The sequence below is a fragment of the Corythoichthys intestinalis genome, chromosome 4 (genome assembly GCF_030265065.1).
Source record: "Corythoichthys intestinalis isolate RoL2023-P3 chromosome 4, ASM3026506v1, whole genome shotgun sequence".
NCBI lineage: Eukaryota > Metazoa > Chordata > Actinopteri > Syngnathiformes > Syngnathidae > Corythoichthys > Corythoichthys intestinalis.
In genome coordinates, this window is record NC_080398.1 from 55,509,162 (window position 1) to 55,532,307 (window position 23,146).

General features: G+C 38.3%; 1 protein-coding gene across 3 annotated transcripts in view; it reads right to left on the reverse strand.

The window, feature by feature from the left end:
- Positions 1 to 21,196, reverse strand: part of LOC130915166 (NIPA-like protein 2) — a 47,790-nt gene extending 26,594 nt beyond the window's left edge. For 2 of the 3 annotated variants that reach the window (XM_057834982.1, XM_057834981.1), the window contains exons 1-3: positions 20,973 to 21,196; positions 7,792 to 7,860; positions 6,014 to 6,182 (exon numbers count right to left, since the gene is read on the reverse strand). In XM_057834982.1, the coding sequence (XP_057690965.1) occupies positions 6,014 to 6,182; positions 7,792 to 7,860; positions 20,973 to 21,059 (325 nt within the window). In that variant the 5' untranslated portion in view covers positions 21,060 to 21,196. Of the gene's footprint in view, positions 1 to 6,013; positions 6,183 to 7,791; positions 7,861 to 19,662; positions 19,686 to 20,972 lie in introns of all 3 variants that reach the window. The other variant, XM_057834983.1, reaches the window with a different exon arrangement.
- Positions 21,197 to 23,146: the final 1,950 nt, after the last annotated feature.

Genomic DNA, 23,146 nt, shown 5'->3' on the forward strand with positions numbered 1-23,146 from the left:
CGCGATGCTAGTCTAGGTGGCGCCAATATTTCCTGAATGTAGCCGACAGCCTATGATCTACGCGATGCTACACTAGATATCATATGCATATAGATCTAGATGCGAATTGATAGACTTGGCGGCGTTAGTAAACAACCACCATCTTAAAGCAGTAGACTTCTCAGAAAGGCTATGTTGTAGTGAACCTTCCTTGCGAACCTATGTAACTTTTTATTTAAAAAACTGCTAAATTGGCAAAATCTTGACTTGAATCTATCTTTAAATGATGAAACAGTTTTAAAACTTTCACATGTCGAAAGTAAACAGAAGGCAACTAATGCAAAAACGGGAGCAACTGTAACAAGTTTAACGGTTGATTCACAACATCAAATGACTTGCAAACATAGCAAACGTTACTATGATTTTTTTTCTTTGAATGAAAAAAAAACATGAAAGGTAACACCATGCAGTTACTTTGCCAAGTAACTTATTACTCTTACATTCAGGTAACTGAGTTACCAACTCAATTACATTTTGGGAGAAGTAATTTGTAACTGTAATTAATTACTTTTTTAAAGTAAGATTAACAACACTGGTCATAAAGATGCAGTCTGCAGAATGAAAAGTGACAAAACAACAATTGCTGATCACTTCTCAGAATTAGCAAAAGAAAGGTTCCATGACTCAAAGATTGCATCGGTAAGTTAATTTTTATCAATTAACCATGTTAATTTATAATTGGACACACTAATGAACTACCTTCAAGTCAAACTGAATTGCGAGCTGAAGTGCCATGAAATGCAGCCATCAAAAGACATGATAGAAATAGCCAAAAGTGCTAAATACAATTTAACAAAAGTCACAGTTAAATTTCAGTAATCATGATGTAGCTGAAGATATTGTTCCTTGATTGCACCAGGTTATATGTGACAATATTACCAATGAATTCATATTATTTTAAAAATTGAGTTTTATTTTTGTTTCGTATTGCACGCTATATAAAACGTTGTAAGATTAGTCATCAATTTGTACGTCACTATTTGTAAGATTGGCAACGGCCTCAGCTTGACAGGTATGGAATCATACAAAATCCCCTTTAAATTAGGGTAGTATTCTAATCACGATTCATGGGAAGATAGAAAATTAAATCCGTCTGAGGTCATATAATTCAGAAATGAACCAAAACTTATTCTAAAATCTAGCATTAGAATAGAATAGAAAGCCTTTATTGTCATTGTGCAGAGCACAATGAGATTTAAAGGTTTGTTGTCATAACATGCACCACATATTACAGGTGTGGGGTGAAGTAATGCAGGTTGCATAGAAAAGGGAACTCATAAAAGCAGTGAATTTAAAGATGAAGTTCAAATCATCACATCAAAGTGTGTTTTGATGTTTCCTAGTCTTTTTTGTGACATTTAAATATTCCAATAGGTGGACTAGCTTCACAGCTTCCAGAAAATCCATGCGAGTACTGCGAAATAAATAAACAGCTCACATTTCAAACGTTATTTATTCTGTCATTTTCTCTATGTTGCAGTGGTGGATAGTAACGAAGTAAAATACTTTGTTACTGTAAGTACATTTTTGTGTATCTGTACTTTACTTGAGTACAAATATGAAGTGGTACTTTTTAATTTTACTTCACTACATTTTACAGCGCGTACCTCTACATTTTACTCCACTACTTTTCAAATTGTCGTCTGTGTTAGTTACTTTTGTTTGTTTACCTCTCATTGATAGTTTCGGCACAATCAATAAGCCCCGGGTAACTATACCGCTATTGAACACTTGAGGGAGCAACACGAGTACAAGCAAGATAAGGCAGGTGAACAAGATATTGACCAATAAATGGCTGCTGCACACTCTTGTACAGTAGGTGGGGGCATGCACCTGATGGTTGCTTGCAATCCACCATCAAGGTAAGTTTTTGGTGCTTGTTAAACTTCAGTTTACAGTGCAGTCAATTTGATTACTTTTTTCCATTCTGCATGGTTATATATTTAAAATATAATATATTTAAAATCTAATATAATATGTATATATATATATATATATATATATGTCACATTTTGCATCGGGAAAAAATACTTTTACTTACTTATGTTTCACTTGTGAAATCATTTTTAAGCAAAGTACTTATTTGAGCTATTGATTGCTACTTGTCTTGGGGTTCAAAATTGAACTTCCCTGACAGCTTTCATGCGGATTCTGCAAAGATGGAAGAGAAAAAGTGACAAAAAGTTTTGTCAGGAGAAAAAAAGCAAAGGTGAGGCTACCAGGATAAAAGGACACTAAAGAATAAACATTGGCCCAGCTTTCGCTCGCTGGCGTAACCGCCTACCCCCCTCCCCACCCCAGGGCCACTGAAAACAGAAATGTCATTTCATCAATCTGCATGAGACCAGGAGATCAGGATTTTATGACACTGTGCGTTGGTCCTCATGGGAAACGCAGTCTTCCTTAAGGCAAAACACTACCGCTTTTCATCCACCTAAGTCGCTAAAATCGACTGAAACTGAAATGTTACCTAGTGTTGTTTTAAGTATTTTTTTCCCCCTGTATCTGTACTTTTACTTAAGTAAAAAGTAAAAGAAAGTGAGTACTTAATCCACCACTGCTAAATTGTGGTACAGATTTTTGCATCCACAGTGATTTGATTGTTTTTTGCACATCTGTTTCTGCAACTATAGGTGATTATTGCTGGGTCAAACACTGTTAATTCCTAGGGTTTACTTGCTTTTCCATTGTTGTCCTCTGAATTTTACGAACTATTACGTTTGTGTGCACCACAATATTAATTTAAGCAGATTCATTCAGATTTATTGTTGTTGTGATTTGGCCTACGTTCTCACCGAGGGCCCAATGCCAATTTGGATTTTTGTTGTTGATTGCGATAATTTTGTGCAGGTGTTCATATTGCACAAACATATGCAACTTGCATTGTGAGGGCACGTTTCCATGACGTCACACGCATGAACACTGTTACATATGTGACATGTTGTCAGGTGTTGTTGTGTTTACGGAAGTAACTAGGGTCCCTCCGGACGGTCTCAGACGTCATGCTTTTGTGACAATTTCTGCAAAATCTATGTTACCGCGGCCAACTATTTTTTTTAGCCTGAGGGTTTCACGTATAGTTTCAAGAAGCAAAAGGTTTTTTGCTCCTTTATCCACCATTGCTGGTTCACATATGCTGGTTGTTTTGTCGAACAGTGGTGGCATATTTCACTTGTTGATGACATATAGTTCGGCTGTGTACAGATGAGCGTTCATAGTTCAGATCATGCTCAGGAAGGAGCAACTCGACACCAACCTGTTGGTCATCTTTTACTGGTCAGCCATTGAAAGCCTGCTGACCTATGTTGCGTCAGTGTGGCACTCAAGCTGCACAAAAGCAGATAGGAGAAAAATGCAGAGGCAGTGTCGGTTTTAGGGATGGGGCAGGGTTACTGACCCCACCTCAAATTTCAATGGCCTCTGTCTGAAGTAACCCTATTCCCATTTTATTACAAAGCATTGCAATCTGTGAATCCTTCTCTTCTGAAGTTAGAGAGAGAATGAGAAAATGTTGTTTCTAGAGTATGTTAAATATTAATGCTGCTTTCCATGTTTAAAATGGCTTTTCAAAAAAGTGATTAAAATTGTTCCATGTATTGTATCCTTACTTGCACACAATATGATTACAAATTTTTACAAACTTTACTGGTTCATCAATGCTTAATCGTGTCAATTGATTGATTGTTATGGCGAAGTTTTAAATATTGTTGTACTCTGTACAATGACAATAAGGCTTTCTAGTCTATTCTACTGATGATTCAGATTTACAGTATATTTACATATGAAAACATTGGAATTGGACTGTTCACACTGCATGAAAATGTCAGCATATGGGAAAAAAAAAAAATTGGAATTGACCTGCAGTGTGAACGGATCCTAAAATAAAGATCAGACTGTAGCGGATGATGTTGTGTGTCTTCTTGCTCCTTAGTTTGCATTACCGTATTCGGCCGCTCGTGTCTCTTGTTCTTCTCTTGTGTCTCTGTCGGAAATGCGCGGGACAAAGAGTTCCTCCCCGAAATACAACATACCCCACAATAGTTCCATGGGTGAATTATGAACACATAATGAAGGGTCACCACAAGACTATATTTTATGATAATTCATGCAGTCATTTCAAAAGCTTCACACATCTTTTCCTTCTACTCTCCATGTATGTTTTGGTTAAATAATGGGATCTTTAAATTCACAAATTGTTTGATTCTGTGCATTTCTGCCAATAATCTCTACCTCCTGCTTGGACAACAATGTAAGTGTGAGTGTCATAACTTTTTATATACTACACATCAAGTTGTACGGTTTTGGCGTAATTTGTACAAGTAAGCACTGATTTTTAAATGTGTACACCGTACGTTCAAAATCTGTACATTTTTCGTGCGTTACGTTTTTTTTTTCTCCGTTCGGATTTTGTCACCGTTTCGGCAACGAGACAATGTGCGTTACTATGCGTTACTGCGTTGGTTGAATGACGCGAGAAAAGTCAGAGACACGGGAGAGAGAAGAGTGTTTGTTGTGACGCTGCAGCAAATGCGATGCTAGGCTAGATGGCGCCAATATTTCCTCACTGTAGCCGACAGCCTACAATCTACACCTAGATATCACATGCATATAGAACTACATGTGAAATGACAGGCTCGGCGGCGTTAGTAAATAGCCGCCATCTTAAAGCAGTAGACTTCTCAGAAAGGCTTTATTGTAGTGAACCTTCCTAGCAAACCTAAGTAACTTTTTATCTAAAATACTCTTAAATCAGCAAAATCTGGACTTGAATCTATCTTTAAATGAAAATAGACAGAAGGGAACTAATGCAAAAACGGGAGCAATTTTACTTTAACAGTTGATTCACAACATTAAATGACCAAACATAGCAAAAGGTTACTATGTTTTTTTGTTTTGTTTTTGTTTTTGATAAAACGAAAAAAAAAAAAAAAAAAAAAAAAAAGAAACATGAAAGGAAACATCAGTTACTTTGCAAATAACTAATTACTCTTACATTCAGGTAACTGGGTTACTAACTCAATTACTTTTTGGGAGAAGTAATTTGTCACTTAATTATTTTATAAAAGTAAGATTAACAACACTGGTCATAAAGATGAAGTCTGCAGAATGAAAAGTGAGGAAAGCAGAGATTTTATTCTGCCAATTTGTTACTAAATACAATTTGCCCGCAACTATTGCTGATCAAGTCTCAGAATTAGCATAAGAAATGTTCCCTGACTCTAAGATTGCATCGGTAAGTTAATTTTATCAATTGATCTTTTTAATTTATAATTGGACACACTAACGAACTACCTTCCAGTCAAACTGAATTGCGAGCTGAAGAGCCATGAAGTGCAGCCAACAAAAGACGTGATAGAAATTGCCAAAAGTGCTGTATACAATTATAACAAAAGTCACTGTTAAATTTTAGTAATCATGATGTAGCTGAAAATATTGATTGTTCTTTGATTGCACCAGATTATATGTTAAAATGTTACCAATAAATTATTTTAAAAATTGAATTTTATTTTTGTTTCATATTGCATACTATATACAATGTTGTAAGATTAGTCACCAATTTGTAAGGGCATACGTCACTATTTGTAAGATTGCCAACGGCCTCGGGTTGACAGGTATGGAATCAGACAAAATCCCCTCTGGTTTAAGGTAGTATTCTAATCATGGTTCATGGGAGGATAGAAAATTAAATCAATCTGAGGTCATTGTAAGATTGCCAACAGCCTCGGGTTGACAGGTATGACTACAGAATGAGCTACGTTAGATGATCTCCAGAAACATCATCAGTGAAATTAAAGGTGTGGAAGGATGTGATGTTTGAAAACTGTCACCATAACTGTATCATCAAAACACTTTGTTGTAATTTAATCTGAATTTCTGTCAATGCATACTAATTGATGAAGAACATTAGAAGATGGTTAGGAAACAGTCCGTCTCGCCTTTCACAAAATGTATGTGTAAGAAGGTCACGATTTACCTATGACAGACACACAGCCCAGGGGAGCTATGAGGGATGCTGGAGCAAAGCCGTAGGCAGCAAAATTCCCAAGTTCACCAACTCCCATGAGTACCAGACCGGACCACCACAGCACCGAGGTGTAATAGGGCTTGGAGCCTTGCTGGGACAGACGAACGTGTGCATATTTCTGTTTGCGGGAAAGGAAAGATGGGTTTGGGAAGCTCTAGAACAGTAAAAACCTGCATAAAACAAACTTGCACAGTTTTTCATTAATCATAGATTACATTTCCAATAATTAGTCATAATATGGGTTGTTGCACAGCTCTCAATATACATATAAAACTTTCGTCCCTATTTAATCAGTGAGGTGTCATGACACCAATTAAGCAAATTAATGGACTCAGAAGCTCTTACGGTAGATTAAAGAAATTACGGAGATTCATTCCGCAATAAACAATGTTCGGCTGCATTTGCCCAGCATTTTACATAATGAATTTAGACTAACCTATTTCACCATCTCCATCAATAATAAATGTTTTTCTTCCATTCGCCAGCAGGTGAAACCGATGGAAGGCGGCTGTATGTTTGTGTTCAAGATTACCCAAAGGCGGATAAAGGGATTATAATCAAACTTGTAAAATATGTTTGTAATATGATACAGAAAGAAGTCAAAGTTCACAGAGGTCAGAAAAAAAAATTAACTTAATAATGGATTAGCCTATTTGACTCAAATTTCCAAGGTAGTTGAAATTATGAGAAGAGAAAGAGTGATGGTATTTTGGGGCATGAAAATGGTAAATTTGGCAATACTTTTATTTTGGTTGCTTTAGCAGAATTCTGCTCTCTTGGAGCGCTCCTTTTGTCTATTTACTTTATTATGGTAAGGCAAGCAAATGCAAATTTGGATGAATAAATTTAATGAGATAAAGCCAAATCAATAGGATTCAAATAACAATAATGATAATAATATGTATTTATTTACTTTCAGAAGACATTTTGTTTTTTTGTATGTCCCGAAGCAATCTCTGCGATTTTGGACCCCATCAGATGTAAATTTATATAAAAAGGAGGTCAATCATTTGTGCTATGTTTGTGCTGCAAAAAGTTTTGTTTGTGCTGCTATAATTTTTGAGATATTTATGTTTCTTTTATAGATCAATCCAAGGTCAGCCAGCCCCCTATTTGGATTAGAAATAGGTAAAAATGGTGTCAATCGTTTGTGCTGTACAAAAAAAAAAAAGGGTTTGTGCTGCAACGGTTTTGTACATATTATGCTTTTAATTTGTAGTGATGACATCACACAGCCCCCCCATCTACAACGGGACGGAACCGCAATGGTGCCATTAGTTTGTGCTAGTTTTGTGCTCATTTGTGCTGTAAAAAATTACTACCGTTTTAGAGATACAGTATTGTGATATTAATATCGAATGATGAAGTCACTAGCAGTTCTACTGTTTCCTAACTCCCGCGACTGACGAACCATACAAACTCGATAACAGAGGGGTGTCCCAACAACTAGTGCAAATGTAACACAAACGAATTGTACCACTTCAGGTGTATTTTGCAGTCAATGTGGGGGTAGAGATTCGAAGGATGACGTCACTTGCAGCATGTATATAAATTTGCGTCTGATGGGGGCCAACTCCACAGAGGTCCTGAAGCACCTTATAATTAAACTTACGGTCACAAATTTACTCGATCCACTATGTACAAATCATTTTACATGTTTTTCTTCTAAGTGTGCAAAGGTTTTAGTAATTCCATATGCTTTATCAAAGGATTTCAAAGCATCTTACCTGTATGTTAAGGGAAATGCTGATAAGGACGTTCCCGCAAATAGAGATGATGATTCCTACGAGATATGTCTGTGGAAGCAAATTGTAAACAGCCAGATGATTAGGCAACGCTCTACTAGTCACACAGAAACTCCCACAATACTGCAAGTCTTGCCTCCAGCTGTCAATGTTATGAAAGCTACATAGAGCCGTGAAGGTTCTGCTAAAAATCAACAGTGTTTGTGTGCTTCACTAGAGACATTGAAAGTAAAAATAAAAAGTCTTTGTTCCCATATATTTACATTCAGCAAACAGACAGGAGGCATGGGTAAAAAAAAATATATAGAGCCATACACTTCTCGTGAAATATTTCTCACATACAAAAGTTACACAATATACAACAATAAAGTTCCAGTTAAAAGTCAATATCTGTTCCTGAAGCCACATATTACATTATTTTACTATAAGGGGCTCATTATTAGGATCGAAAAGAACTGTCAATCTACAATGTGTTTGCCACATCATGTTCTTTTCTCTTGCATTGGCCTCCAAACTCGATGTATTTGTTGACTTATGACACACATAAGATAAGGATGAGACACGCCAGAAGTAAACAAGATTACGACTTTAGTGTTTGAATGGCTTTGTCTAGAAGTAAGAATATGTTTGATGATCACAGTGTATTAGCGGGTTAACAGGATTTTGGAGGAGGTGGAAAGCACATGTGTCATGTATGGGACGGAGGAACCAGTTGGGTATCACAGACACAAGATTTTATTGATGTTGACAGGCAAAGAAAACAATCAGGTCAAGCGGTAATCGACAGTTGACATGCAAGAGTATGACCTGACACTGAATGTATGAACTGTTATTCCTTGTGACACATTAAGGAGCGCACAGTCCTTGTGATGTATGAGTGTGATGCAATATGCTGGCACAGTCTTTGTGATGGAAGCCTTGTGATGCATCAGTGTGATGCAGTATGCCGGCACATGACAACATGAGTGGCTGGATAATGAGATTTTAAGATAAATTTCAATTAAACTGTGTTTGTATGGAGTTGGGATGTCCTGATGGCATATTTTTGCACCCGAGTCTGAATCAATGTCACCTAATTTTGAGAATCTGCCGATACAGAGTCCCGATCCGATACCGAAAAAAAAAGTAGTTTAAACATTTTTTTTTAAAGAAAAGTTCCAAACAAGCGTGTTACAGGACAGTACTGTACTCAACTCAAGACTAATTTTGTCTAGTTTACTCCGCATTTACCAATATTTTCGTCAGTAAAATTTGAAAGTTTCGCTTCAAAAATGAATAAATAAAAAAGGTTTCCAACTTTTTTGAATGAATATTGACAAACGAGCACATATTGTAGCATCTACAAGCATCTGCAAATCTATCCCGTGAAGATACACACAGCAGGAAAACAGTAATTTATTTTCAATTAATTATACCCACCTGGACGCCACGAACTGTTTGTAAAAAAGTTGTCTGAGAGTTTAAGAGGACGCTGGCCGTTAGCAATACCCTAATTCTAACGCAACGTGAATGTTATGCTAATGCTATGAGTTACATTGACTCTGTGATGATCACTCAGCACAGACATTTAAAGGCTAAAGCAACACTGAATATTCTCTCTTGCCAAGAAGAAAAGCATACCATGTGTGTCTCAAAGCAAGCAATGGAGAGTGAAGGAAATAGGTACCGTAATCGCACACACAATATAATTGCATTAGTCTAACACATATATAGTCTAACACATACATATGGTACAGGCACCATCTAACTGTTTGCATTACTCTAACACACGTAATATAATTTATCAGGAAATAGTATCATTTTCATATTTACGGTAGGACTACACTACTAATATAAAATAAATAGCACACCATAGTTTAATGAGAAGAAATAGAAGAGATACACAATGCCGTCTTATCACAAGATTGACGCACCAAGTCTTGCAATCAGCTCTCCCAGCAAACTCCAAGGACAAAGCGCTTTGTCCTAAAACAAGTACAACCAGCCCGGACAGCAAAGTTGATAGCGGGCGTCCCAATCCGCACACGAACCTAAGCCGCCCAAAACCGGCCACAGAGGGGAAGACGCAAAAGCAACGCCCAGACACACCTTCGGACACACCTTTGACACGGCCCGCTTTAGCAAAGACTTTAAAAAGACTGAACACTGAGATAACACAGATTTTTGCTGCTTGGAAACATGTAGCCTTGTTTTGGATCCAGAATTGTCCCTCCGTCGTCTGTTTTTGCCTTGTTTTTACCATTGTCGACGAATAAATTGTCAACCTGTTTTCGGTGAGTGTTCTTCAAGCTTTCAAAACATGGAGTCAGTACAAAGGGTTAAAATAAGAGGACGTGCGAAGTTCTGCCTTCCTGGCGGGCGCACGCGGGGCAGCGTCAGCCGAGCGGCACTTGTTTTGGCTGGTGCTGTACCCGGGTGCGTCTGGGCCGGGGGGGGGCGAATTTCAACAAGAGACTGGAGAGGACACTAGTGGATGAGTTGGGGGGGTGCTGCACGAGCATGAGTGACACAACCAGACACTTCTACAATGGAGGCTAACTACACATAAATGGCACATATGTGACGAAAACGATGGCGCATTTTCGTCTTGTTCTCGTCTCATCAGACAAAAACTGTCATTCGTGTCATTATGTTTGTTCCAAGACACGATTTTAGCTCGTTATAGTCTCGTCATGAAAAATTGTATTTTCGTTATGGCCATCGTTGACGAAAACAACACTGTTGCGGAGTATAAAATGTATATATTTTTGTTTGTTTACGCATTGGTATTTCTGGATTATTGAATACCTCACAAAGATGGCCTAAAGAGATGAAGCACTTAGTGAATGTCTCAGGCAACGGAAACTGGAAAAGGAGGAGTTGGAGGAACCATCTTGGGAGGAAAAACCTCTGGATGGGATGTACCACGGACAGACAACTCAAGTGGCAGATTTGAACAAGTCCTACCGATGGTTGGAGAGGGCTGGACTCAAAGACAGCACAGAGGTGCAAATCATGGCAGCACAGGAGCAGGCCCTGAACACCACAGCAAAAGATATAAGATATAAGATATATGAGATATATCACGCCAGGGAGGATCCCAGGTGCAGGGTGTGCAAAGAGGCCCCTAAAACAGTCCAACACATCATAGCAGGGTGTAAGATACTGGCTGGAAAAGAATACATGGAACGCCATAACCAAGTAGCCGGTATAGTCTACAGAAACATCTGTGCAGAGTATGGACTGGAGACCCCTCGATCGCAAAGGGAAACACCTCCCAAGGTGGTGGGAAATAAGAGGACTAAGACCCTGTGGGACTTCCGGATACAGACTTATAAGATGGTCGTGGCCAACCAACCAGACATCGTGATCATGGATAAGCAGCAGAGGACAGCCACTGTGATCGATATAGCCATCCCGAACGATGGCAAAACCAGGAAAAAGGAACACAAGGAACTACAAAAATACCAAAGGCTCAAGGAAGAGCTGGAGAGAGTCCAGAAGCTGAAAGCAACAGTGGTGCCCGGGGTCAAAGGAGCACTGGGGGCTGTGTCCCCCACACTGGAGAAGTGGATTCAGCAGATACCTGGAGAAACTTTAGACATCTCCATCCAGAAAAGCGCGGTCCTAGGAACAGCAAAGGTACTGCGCAGGACCCTCAATCTCCCAGGCTTCTCACAGGAGACCTGAGCTTGAGATGAACAGCCACCCACCCTACCAGGGGAGATGGGAAGGAGGGTAAGGGAATAGATTTATACATGTTTTTTTTTTTTTTTTTTTTAAATCAAAAACCCGAACCTTTACACAAGATTACGATCCGCTGACAAATGGCGCGATTGGCCCGATTTTGGCCCGAACATCCCTAGTATGGAATATAATATCATGCAAAGCTTCAATTTGATGTGGAAAGTACATTTGACCTTCATGTGAAAGACAATCGCATAAAGTATCTAAGTATGCAAATCGTGCATTTTCAGACCTCGAATAATGTGGAAAATAATGTTTAAACCCCCAAAATGACACCGCTTGACATGTTTGTCACACGCATACAGCTCATAAACACTGATGCACTCAAAACAGGTAAAAACTAGTTAAGAAAATAGGCACACACACAGTATGGTTTCTGTGACTGTTCATCCTGTCTTTCACCGTTCTCTGTCAGAGACTCAGATGAAGCCCGCATTAAAGCTAGTTGCTCCAATAGCCCCGTTCTGCAGTGGGTAGCCAGTGAAGAGTAGACGTGACGATCTGAGATACTCGCTTTTGATATGCTAAACTAGTAATAGCATGTAAAATTGACTGACAACAGCTTTTTGCCAACTTCAAAGAAATTTTGGCTTTTATTTACATTTTTCTCCACTATTCTTCTTCTTCTTCTTTTCGAATTACATTGTACCACTTTATTAAAGATTCCCTCCACTAGGATGCATGTGATCAGGGTGTTCTCTTTCCCTTAAACTCATTGGCTGCTGCATTTGCTGATAGCTGTCCAATCCATTTTGACTTGGGGTGAGTGATCATTGCCCAGTCAAAATGTAATGTCTCTAACCATTAATATCAGTCAATGGAAAAAATTTATACCACCAAATAATATCTTAAAATTATACCGATGGTTCAATGGTTTATAATGAGGAGAAAAGCGTTTGTTGTTGTTATGTCAAACCTGTACCACCAACTTGGGTGGTGTCCTAGTCTGGAAACCTGTCATGTTTCTTTTACTGTTGAGTGCCAATATCTGTTTTGCATAAAATGACCGAATATCTGGGATTCAACTTATGAAAATTGTTTAAAGTGTGGCTGTGTGTGTGTGCATATACAGTGTTTCCGCTAGGATTTTTTTTCAGTCACGTGGGCAGAAACAAAATAAATACAGTGAATTTAAAATGATTTTACTTTTATTTATTATATAAATAAATACATACATTTCATAAATATAAAGCTTTTAAATAAATATACATTAGAAAAAAAATACTTATTTAAGTTACAGTTCACTTCGTTGATTTTAAAAGTATCTTTTAGTTTATTGAACATAAATGTTAACATCATGATGTATTATACAAAAATGCAAAATAAAGGGGAAAAAAAGGTTTAATATAGATATGACATTCTGTAGAACATGTAAATGGAATGGTTTCAAGGTCAGCGACTTAATTTTATTTTTACAATATGACGCTGATGGAGTAATAGTTTGGGGGCATAAGAAATGTAAAGTGTGGTATAGGGCGTAAGGACGGCCTAAAATGCTTGAGAAACACAATGTGTTAGAGTTGGGAACCCTGCAAGACATTTAAACAAAAACACCATTTAGTCATTTTAGGGTGTCATAAACATTCCCACAGTCATGTTAATTAGTATACAAACCCTGTAAGTATACAAATGCAGCACTAGCATTTGGCAAAGTGTTGCAAAGTGAAGCTCACTTTGCCACTATACAACAAGTGCACACTTTAACCAGCTGTTTTGCTTTTTAGTTTGTTTCTTTCTGTTCCAGGTCAAATAAACAGATCATCCACGCCACGCACACATGGATGGATAAGAGAAAGTGTGAGTGAATTTCTACATGAGGTGGTAAACAAAGGAACTGAAACAAGCCATTCATATACTGGGTGTGCCTTTGGCTTGCAGCTTACCACACCATATCTGATCACATAAACATTATATGACAGAGTTCCAGTTTACGTGTAAGTTTAAAACCAAGTGTATGTTCTCACACGGAAGCTTTTCCAGTATTTTGAGATGAAATCAAAACAGTGTAAAGTAAATCCTTTCATATTTGTGGTTTGGCATATATTTTAATTCAAATATTCTAGTAATTTTGGGGTAATTTATCCTTATGGTCAATACAATACGAGTCCCAAAGCAGTAAAATGAGACACAAGGGGCCTTTTTTTTTTTTTTTAAAGTAAAGTTTTGAAATAGTAAATAAATAAACTGAATTTCAGCTTTCCAAGAACATAACAACCAATTTCGTAAGATGGTTTCATCACCCAGAAATTGTGACTTCAAGCTGTGGGTCCGTGCATCTTGGATTTCCAAAATTGGGAGAAAACAGATTTAGAAGATAGCACTTATATCTATACAACCCTTCACTTGTCCTTAGCAACCAGCATGTTAGTGAGTATAACAGCCAAATTTGGCACAGACCCTCAGAACATACAGAAGAACAATTAATAGTACATTTCGACCATGAAGTAATGGCTTGAATTTTGCTTTTAAAATTCATTCTGAGAAAGTGTCATTGAACCTCATCAACAACCAAGGGGTCTTGATTGATTGATGAATGTCCAAAGCTGAACATTGTCAGTGCCACTTAGAACATATTTTTTTCAGCTTCTACCATTTGAGTCTAAACAACTAACTAAAGATGGGCAGGTCAACAGTTTAAATCCAGCTGCAGAAATTAGAAATAAAACATCCACCATACATACAATAAATTTGAGCCATTTTAAAAGGAACGCAAATGGATTATAACATTGCTAACTTTTTTCTTTAATACTGTAGGTTTCCAATGACAAAGCTCATTGCATGTTTAAAACAACATGAAGGAAGCAAAATGGGCTAGCAAGGTGCCAGTATGACAGAAAGCACTGATCCTCCTCTTTGAGGGCACAACATGGCCCTTTGTGTCCACTCACAATAGCAATGTGTGCATGTTAACGATGAGCTGATCTCTGGTTGAAGGCACCCTGCATTCTGTCTGGAGGTGGTGGGAAGCAACCTCAGAGTTGACAATAATTAGTGAGGGACGGCTCAGTTGTCAACGTTGCAATTAACTTTCACCAATGTTGAAAGTCAAGCAACTGGAAGTATTCATTCAAAAATATCTTACTTTGGAGTGTAAATCATCTGGGAAGTACAGTACACGACTGGTTTAACTAGCGATTTTGTTAATACAGTATCATTACAAATACCAATATTTTTAGCAGTGTTATTATCGTCAACGATGATAATAATGAAAATATTCGTCAACGAACCCTTTTTATGGCGATGAAGAGACGATAACGAGCTACACCGTGTTTTGGGGGACTAAAACGTAACAAGACCGATGCCAGTTTTCGTCTGACGTGACGAGAACGAGACAAAAATGTGCACGTTTCTGTCACATCCTCACAATGTGTGACATTTATGTGTAGCTAGCCTGCATCGTAGCAGTGTCTTGTTGTGTCGCTCGTGACATGCGCCGTTCCCTCGCCGCCCCCCCCAACTTTTTTTCCCTTTTACATACAGTTCGTAGCTTCCAGTTGGGTATAATTAATTGAAAATAACGTACTGTTTTCCTGCTGAGTGTGTATTATCACCAAGTTGGCGTTGTCCTTGTAGATGCTACAATATGTGCTCGTCTGTCAATGTTCATTGGAAATAGTTGGAAACCTTATTTATGTATTTTTTAAATTTTACAGACGAAAGCATTTTTAGTACACGTAGACTAAAACTAGACAAAATTAGTCTTGAGTTTTTGTCAACAACAACTAGGCAAAGACAAACATATTTTGAAATGACTACAATATGACTAACGGGCAGTTTACATGATGATGCTCCGAGAATACAACAAATGTAAAATTTCCATTTATATGGTTCCGTCTCCATTCGAACAATGTCGCAATTCCGCGTGAAAACAATGCAGTATTCGTAACAGGCCCTAGGGGGCATTGCAGATTTACAAGACGACAGCCAATGATGAACTTTGACACCAACAGCTTCCCCAGCCCAGAAGACAACATACCCGCCCACTCCAAGCAATGGCATTTTTCTTTTGCTCCAAAAGGCACAAAAATGGAAACATTAAACATATTTAAATTAAAAATATTATACAAACAGTAAATTAAATCCAACATTTTGCCATACTTGCTGTTTTTAATGTTTAGTAGGACTGCTGTGCACGCCCAATGTGATGTGTGAGAGTGCTGATATTATCAGCGCGGGAGCTTTCCATTGATATGGATGCGGAGCAAGCCCCCTCAAGTCCCTGCAGTAGAATCCTTCCACTTTGGAGCCCGAATTCAAAGGTTTGCGTCTTCACCTTCTGTTTTTGGTGACACCATATAAAGGCGAGGGCATTCCGCAACACAGTCGTTGCGTCTTGGTGTCGCAGAGTCGTCATGTAAACTGCCCCTAAGACTAATAAGTACAAGTAGTCCCCGGGTTACGACGTACTCTACTTGCGTGATTTGGACTTTAAGACGCCGGAGTCTTGTCCGCCATTCTGTCTCCAGTCGTTTTTTTTTTCAATTGCGTAAACAGTACCTAATTCCCGTTGCCATGTCAGGATCCCCTCCTCCCCCAGCAGCGTCGCAGCTGTCCTTCAGTTCCTGACGATGTCAGGTCCCACTTTCTTGTTGTCATGCTGCTGCTGCTTCTACCCCAGCGCAGACTCCTCTGGCGAGTCCCGTTTAAGTTTTTCAAGTTCGAAGGGCGGGCTCACGTTGAGAGAGGCGAGGCTGGTGACCTGAGCGGCCATGATGTCCCCCCACTCCCGCCTCCCAACTCTTTCCACAGTGCCTTTTTTTTCTCAGTAAGGCGACTCACTCGAGAGTAAAGCCTGAATAGTCATTGGATATAACGGCATTTAACACAACGTACTGTATCTTACAGTATCTTATTTTTTACTTTATCTTGTTAATATGACGTATGCTACATGTTTTTGGACAGTTATTTTGAGATTTAGGGGTACTTAAAGGCTTTATCAAGCGGAAATTCGGGTTACGCCAAAAGACTAAGACGAAAGGGCTGCCAAAAACATTACTGATGTACTGTATGCAGTGTTGTTTTTAGCAGCCCTTTCGTCTTAGGGTTTTGGATGATAAAACGAGTTCCGTTCCTACGCTGGCGTAATCTGAATTTTCGCTTAGGTCGGAATTAACCCTTTAAGTACCCCTAAATACCCCCCAAATATCAAAATAACTGTCCAAAAACATGTAGCATGCATCACATTGATAAGCTCAAGTAAAAAAATAAGATACGTACTATAGTACGTCAGTGTTGTTTTTGGCAGTCATTTTAATTTTCGCCTTAGTCTTAGTGCTTTGGACGATAATACTTAAGATACTAATAGTCTTAGTCATATTTTAGTCATTTCAAAATAAGTTCGTCGTCATTTTATGTCAATGAAAATTCAGACACATTTTGTCTAGTTTAGTCGACAATTCTCAAAATGTTTTCATCTATAAACTTCAAAAGTTTTAGTCCATGAACAAATAAATAAGTAAAACAATTTCAAATGAACATGACAGACGAGCACATAACTGTAGTCTACAAGGACATCACCATTTTCATGATAATACACACACAGCAATTAAACAGCACATTATTTGCAATTAATTAAACTCACCCGGACACCACGAACTGAATGTAAAATGTTTTCCAAGAGGTTAAGAAGTCACCGAGTCCCTGCGCTAAATGCTAATGCTAACGCCAACGCTATGCTAACGAGAACGTAATGCTAACGCTACAAGTTAGTTTACTGTGTGATGATCACTCAGCACAGACTTTTAAAAACTGAAGAAACATGGCACATCGAGCCAAGATAAGAAAGCAAAACCTACCAAGCAGCATCTGACACATGTTTCACAAAAGGAGCCTGGAATGGGCACAGGCTTACTCAACAGCCAGTGAGTTTGTTTGGGGAGGCGGAGCACGTCACATGAGTAACATGACCAAACCCTGCTAAATGTGTGCTAACTACACATACAATAAGAAAATATCAAACATTATGAATTTATGACATGCTAACTACACATACAATAGGAAAATATCAAACATTATGAATTTATGACGGAAACTATGGCGAATTTTCATCTCGTTCTCGTGTCGTCAGACTACAACTGGCATCCATCTCATTATTTTTAGTCACCTATGATATGTTTTCAGCACGCCATCATGAAGTCACAGTCATGAAAAAAATTGTTCGGTCATGAAATATTTTCGTTATCGTCATCATTGATGAAAACAACACTGGTAGTACGGCGCTAATGGCGTAATAGTATATTAGCCTGACGTCTATCAATCTAATTCTAAAAGGTGGCGTGAATGTGAGTGTGAAAACTCCAGATTTCCGCAATCCTGCGTGCCTCTGCATAAATAGATCATCTGTGGGCCCAGTAAAGCACTGATCAGCGATAAAGAGTAAGCGCCATTAACCCCGTTGTCTGGATATATTAATGTGACTCAAGTCATTAAACCAACTGAATAAGCTCCTTCACGGTGGTGTGCTGTACTTATTTTCGGGCATTACACTGAACACTATTCCAGATCCAGAAGCAATCTGAAGTGTGAGACAGAATGATGTCGACTGGCATAGTGGGTAGCTTGGGACAAAGGAGGCTGGGACCATTATCCGGCTCTTCAGGATTCTTACAGTAGATCCATTCTCTCACGCCCACCCGTGAGGCATTACTCACTATTTGTGCCGCTCTTGCCTCCTCTGTTACTCTCTCCTCTCTGCCACCTCAGAATGTCACACGCAAGACATGACAGAGGAGCACACAATTAGAGGAGAAAACGAGCATGGGGAGAATGCGGAACAGAAGAGTGGGAGGACAGAAGACTGACAAAACAATGACATACATGCACCAACTGTTAAAATCATTATCATACGCAAACTTTCTGTATTAGGACAGTGAGTTACAGAGTTCAGCCTAAAGAAAAGGACTTCATACACAATGGGGTAGTCGTGCTCACATTTGGAAGCAGTGACAGATGTCAGCATTAATTTATTTCTGTCCTGGGTAGAGCCCAATACTCATTACACAAAAAGCTTTTGAGACAACACTGTGCATTCTTGAGAGATGAACTTAATCTATTTTGTGGGCATAAGATGTCCATATGGCTTGTGCAGAGGCAACATCTTGAAAAGTCAAAAGGTTCCCTTGAACTTTTCTTGTATCTCAATGGAAAGTTCTAATTGGAATATTTCAATGGGAGTCGCAATCACAATCCCTATTAATTTACACATTCAATGTCGGCAGTGGCAATGAAAAGTCGACAAACACGTGTGAACATATTAGACCAAGCGGGATCTTTCTGGAACTTGCTCCACCCCACCTTTTCGGTCAGAGAATAAAAGCAATAACACAGTGAAGAACACTTAAGCCTGGTCTAATTTTGTTAAAACATGCAAAAAGTCTTCTAAAAGCATGTGGACAAACACTAATATTTCATTCAAACCAAAGTGGAAACATTTTCAATGATTCAAAAAAGCATGTGTGGTTAAAAAACACAACACTGCACGTCAACAAAAGATTGCAATGTCTTTAGTCATTTAACACACTGGCTGCTTCAGACACCGTTAGACATTCAATCCATTTTCATTGGGAAAGCATGCAACGATTATTCGCTGTGAGCCCTTCCAGTCAAAATGGATTACGCGTCATTGGCACTGAAACTTGGGTATTGACAGCCAGTCCTCTTTGTTTAAATCAGTACTTCTCAAATAGCGGGCTGTGACCTCGCAAAACATACTTTTTTGCCGTACTAGAATGCATGAATGAATAACGTGTAATTGCACACCCACTGAGTGGGTGTGCAATTACACATTATTCATTCATTTTGCAATAAACAACAGCACACAGTAAAGAGCAGGATATATGAAGTATCCCGAAAGCCAAGACGAGCGTACGTGGCGTTTGGCTTCACTTTAATTACGGTGGGAGACTAAGAAAGACCAGTATGTTTACTGTGTCCAAAAATGTTGGCAGCGGAAAGCATGAAGCGAAATCAATGAAGGCGTCACTTAAAGGCGTCACTTGAATTTTTTCAGCGAAAATGTGCCGAATATTGCGCTCTTTGTGAGTGTTACATACATAAACTAGCAAGCACTGTTAGCATCATACAAGGTGGCATACCAAGTTGCTCAGTGCAAAAAAAAAAATATCATACCAGAGCGGAGGAGCTGATATTGCCTGCAGAATTAGACATGGTCTTGGTCATGCTGGATGATACAAGTGCTGAAAAAATAAAAACTGTCCCTCTGTCCAATGACACTCGTTTTTATTAATTTTTGTCTGCCATATTGTGCTCTGTGATAATGTTGCTAATAAATTTGAATTTATTATCCCATATTGCTTTGATTTAATTTTATTTTTCAGTATCAAATAGTCAAAAAATGTGCCTTAGTGTTTTTTTTTTTTTAATTCAGGCAAATTGATGTGATTTAAGTATTTTCTGTGACAAACAAAAACGACGTAAATAAAGTTATACTTTATTGTAAGTTCATCCATATTTTTCATTAATGTTAACAAGGAAACAATTGTATGAATACATTTATGCAGAGTTTTATAGACATATGGTGCTATTTACAGTGGCCGCAGATAGTTGGGTGGGCGGGGCGCGAAATATTTACTTCTTCCTGGATGGTGGTGGGGGGGTGTAAAAGAAAATAATTGGGAAGCACTTCGTTATACAAACTGGACATATATTGTTGTCAATGGTAGGCAATGAGTTAAATACTATAGAATTAAAAAAATAAAATATAATAAATAAGAGTGTTACTGGGGCCTATAACCACAGAGTATTCCTATTTTTATTTTTAATTTCATTTTGTTTTTATCAAAATATTAGTGATTTATAGTTGCATCTGTTCATAGCAGTATATATACATACATACATACATACATACATACATATATTTACACACTCAGAATATGGAAAAAACAAACGAAAATAATTCAAAAATGATTTTGAAAAAAAAAATGAATTAAAAAAAAAAATATTGCAGACTTGGAGTCCACATACAATGTATGTAGATATCACAAAGATCTCCATTTATGTGGATGCCAGGTCTTCATGAGTTGTTTTAATACAAATAAGCAGTCATTATTGGATTTAATAAAGTGCCAAATGTCAGTCAATGGTGGCAAAAACAAAGTTTTATTAATTAAAAACAAACAAACAAACAAACAAACATCATAATAGTCACGGAATTTACAAGAAATTAAACCAATTGAAAATGTAGGCGGGATTGTGAATGTAAATTTGGACGGTAGATTTCTTTCCCGTTTAAAATATTTAAAAACTTTTTTTTTTTTTTTTTGTAATGGAAACGTGGTCAAACATAGTCGTCCTAAATGAGCCCTGCAACATGTTTGAATTCAAACGACAGGACATCGTTTGAAAACACGCAAATTTATCGTGACTTTTATTTATTTTTTTCTCTGCTCTTAGTAGTGTTGTGTGTGATTATAGTTTACCTGAAGTGGATTTTCCAGGACTTCTGCCCGGTGTGCCAGAGCGATAGTCAAATTAATATCGTCCAAAGGAGGAAGTGAATTCGCCATTTTTTAAACTCTACTGTATAAAGTAGATGTCTTGGTCTTTACATCTTTGGTCGCTGCCTTTCAGACCGCTCCATCCCGTGAATCCAGCCAGCACCCGCCGCCCACGCCGCCGCAGAACAAAACCAGGGAAAACTTACTCAAACTTCAACAGCTGATGACAGCTGATGAGAAGTGTGAGTACTTTGTAGCCCTAGGAAATATGAAATTTTTCACCTACCACACATTTTGGGCGGGGAATAAAATGATATAGGTGTAGTATTCAAACATTTAGCAAAATAAACAGCCCTTAGAGTGGATCGTTTAGTTTCAAATTCCGCGTATATTGGGGAAAGCGTTTGATTTTGAAATGGTATACAAAATTACGGGTGTAATTGAACGCACCAGCAAACACGTTAACTTTGGTCAAGTGTGCTTGATACATGCGATCCATTCAGATTGCTTAAAAAATTAACAGAACACGCTTTTTAAATTGGCATTGAAACTATCTCAACCATAGATTGCACACACCGCAAAATATATATTGAAATTTTATCAAACATGCTAACAGATGAATATAATTTGTAAAATTGTGCATGTGTTTTGAAGTAGTGAACTGTATTGTATTGTACTGTATTTAAAAAGAAATATAACTGATTGTTCATATTCCCGTGGCAGATGGTGAAATCCTACAGGGAGGATTTTTTTTATTTTTTGGCAAACAGGTGGACATTATATTTTAATAGACATACTGTATAATGGAAATTTGCTAGTGATTTTGTGGTAGACCAGTGGTTGTCAAACACTACCTCAAAAAGTGCCCACTCAAAAAATAACGGCTTGCCACAGTAATAACCATTCTTTAAGACACAGTGGCATACCGGTAGTTGGCCTAGCTGTTAATCAGAATGCAAGACAGAGGTTTTACTCCTAAAGTGTACAACAATAAATAAAAGCAATTGTAACATTAAGCAGAATTTGAGCATTAACACTATAAATGGCAAAAAACAAACCTTCAAATGTGTACATTGAGATTAAACACAGCTGATCTGTACTAAACTTTTTTCGAGTTTGAATTTTATTATTGTTTATTGCAACACACTTCAAGAGTCACTGTTTTAGTTGATATATCCATCCATCCATCCATCCATCCATCCATCCATCCATCCATCCATCCATCCATCCATCCATCCATCCATCCATCCATCCATCCATCCATCCATCCATCCATCCATCCATCCATCCATCCATCCATCCATCCATCCATCCATCCATCCATCCATCCATCCATCCATCCATCCATCCATCCATCCAATGACGTACAATAAACTCCTGCCTCCACAAGTAAACATTCTTTTATCATCATTGCGGAAACTTGCCAACCCCCAAAATCAAAACTGCGAGCTACTCTGAGGACATGTCTTGCATAGTCTATTTGGAGAAAAAAAAAATCATGTTCCAGAAGCTGTACCACATTTGCATCGTAAAGTATACAGTACAATTCTTGGAAAATGATTACCTCTTGTAGAAATATTTTAGTGGGTGAAAAATGTAAATATCAGTCAACAGCTTCAGTTCAAACCTCTTTTTGCATGACAGGCCGCACCACAACTTTGATGTTTTCATTCTTACCAGATGCCCTGTTAAGGTTCTCACCTACAGTCAACAGGTGTTGGGAAAGCGTCTGAATCCTCAGCGGTGCTCCTTTTTTGGGAAGCTCATTTGCAGCTGAAAGGCTGCACACGAACTTAAAGCATCTCCTCTCTGTGGAGTTTTGCTCCAGGTGTGGATCCCTCCGCCCCGCTTTAAAGAGCATACGACAAGAGAAAAAAAGTCTTAAATGGCATTATTATGTGAATGAGAATCATATTTTGAGACGATTCGACTATATACAACAATTTAGCAAAGCACAGATGACGAGAAATTAGCCTTTTAATCTGCCAGTTAGCCACGCCTACCATTATAGGGCTTTAGCGTCCCCAACAGGTGGATGACGTCAGCGGTAGACTGGTCTCATCGATTTTACTATTCAGCCCATTGAGGGGGAATTATTCAGAACGAGGAAAACGAGACGAAGAAAGCCGCCAAATGTCATTGTTTCAGTCTCTCCA